At 42.3% G+C, this 1810-nt stretch overlaps 1 protein-coding gene across 1 annotated transcript; it reads left to right on the top strand.

The window, feature by feature from the left end:
- Nucleotides 1–595: 595 nt before the first annotated feature.
- LOC116477473 (olfactory receptor 8B12-like) lies at nt 596–1531 on the top strand. The gene has a single exon (XM_032168156.1). It carries the CDS (start codon nt 596–598, stop codon nt 1529–1531), a length of 936 nt encoding a protein of 311 aa, XP_032024047.1.
- Nucleotides 1532–1810: the final 279 nt, after the last annotated feature.

Here is a 1810-nt window from a genome sequence, read left to right as displayed (position 1 = left end):
CGGAAGGCTCAGTGTCAACTGTTAGAAGATAAAAGGAGTAATTTGGATGCTCCTGTGAAGCTCACACTAACTCATATTATTGTTCCTACCTTCAATCTGCATTTATTTAATGATGAGTCATGTTGATAATAGTTCCTGCGTCCATTGGTATTTTTTTTTCCTATAGTACTGTGGATATTTTCCTCTGTAATTGAGTATTATTTAATGATAAGTTTTAAATTGTTAATTTGTGTTAAAACAAAACTAAAAACCAAGTAAACATTGAGAATATACAGTGGAAAATAAAGTCTTTATCCCTGCCACCCTCCGCCCCCACTCCCCGCTCCCAAAAAATGCTCAGACCAGGGGAGCAAGACCACGGAGCTCTCTTGCTGCTGCAACTCTGTAGCCCTGGGACTTTGTACAGGTAGCCCAGCCAGGGATGAGTGTGATGCCACACAGCATTTAGAACAGTGCCTATCCCACAGTTAGTGCTCAGTAAATGTTTCTTTTCTTCTCCCTCCCACCACCTTAATTTCCATTAACTTCCTGCTGTGTGTAGCCTTTCTCTCTTTCTGAGTGACTCTTTTTCTCTCACAGACAGTCCTAGAGGAGAATGGCTGCCGAGAACTCTTCCTCCATGACAGAGTTTATCCTCTCAGGCTTAACCGACCAGCCGGGACTCCAGATCCCCCTCTTCCTCCTGTTTCTAGGTTTCTGCGCGGTCATGGTGGTGGGGAACCTGGGCTTGATAATGCTGATAGGGCTCAACTCTCACCTGCATATTCCCATGTACTTTTTCCTCTTCAACTTGTCCCTCGTAGATTTTAGTTATTCCACTACTCTCGCCCCTAAAATGCTGATGAGCTTTGTCTCAAAGAAGAACATCATTTCCTATGCAGGGTGTATGACTCAGTTTTTTTTCTTCTGTTTCTTTGTCTTTTCTGAATCCTATATTCTATCAGCGATGGCGTATGACCGCTGTGTGGCCATCTGTAACCCACTGTTGTACATGGTCACCATGTCTCCCCAGATGTGTTTGCTCCTTTTACTGGGTGTCTATGGGATGGGGGTTTTTGGGGCTGTGGCTCATATGGGAAACATAATGTTTATGTCCTTTTGTGGAGACAACCTTGTCAATCACTATATGTGTGACATCCTTCCTCTCCTTGAGCTCTCCTGCAACGGCTCTTACATAAATTTACTGTTGGTTTTTATTATTGTGACCATTGGCATTGGGGTGCCGATTGTCACCATTTTTATCTCTTATGGCTTTATTCTTTCCAGCATTCTCCACATTAGCTCCACAGAGGGCAGGTCTAAAGCCTTCAGTACCTGCGGTTCCCACATAATTGTGGTATCGCTTTTCTTTGGGTCAGGTGCTTTCATGTACCTCAAACCACCTTCTGCTCTACCCCTGGACCAGGGGAAAGTGTCCTCCATTTTTTATACTGCTGTGGTGCCCATGTTTAACCCATTAATCTACAGCCTGAGGAATAAAGATGTCACAGTTGCCCTGAGGAGAACCTTTTGCAGAAAATTAGTCTCTTAAAAATGAATGAGAAAGGGAATCCAAACCTTTGTTAATCTTTTTTTCAGTGAGGGAACAAATGCCAGTGCTTTCTCTCCTATATTTAGAGAAAATTTTTAACTTTTATTCTTAAGTGCACTTACTCCCTGTACTGCTTATCCACCCCAACTATTCCAATTGTTATTTTATGAGAATAGTTTCTACTGTTATACAGGGTTTAATCTTGAATAGGCTTATGGAATCATTTACTCCAGTCTCCTCATGCAATACATCACACTCATAAATATTTTGTAGGCTGCC

The sequence above is a fragment of the Hylobates moloch genome, unplaced genomic scaffold, assembly GCF_009828535.3.
Source record: "Hylobates moloch isolate HMO894 unplaced genomic scaffold, HMol_V3 SCAFFOLD_11, whole genome shotgun sequence".
NCBI classification, from domain to species: domain Eukaryota; kingdom Metazoa; phylum Chordata; class Mammalia; order Primates; family Hylobatidae; genus Hylobates; species Hylobates moloch.
This window is presented reverse-complemented; position numbering and strand designations above follow the sequence as displayed.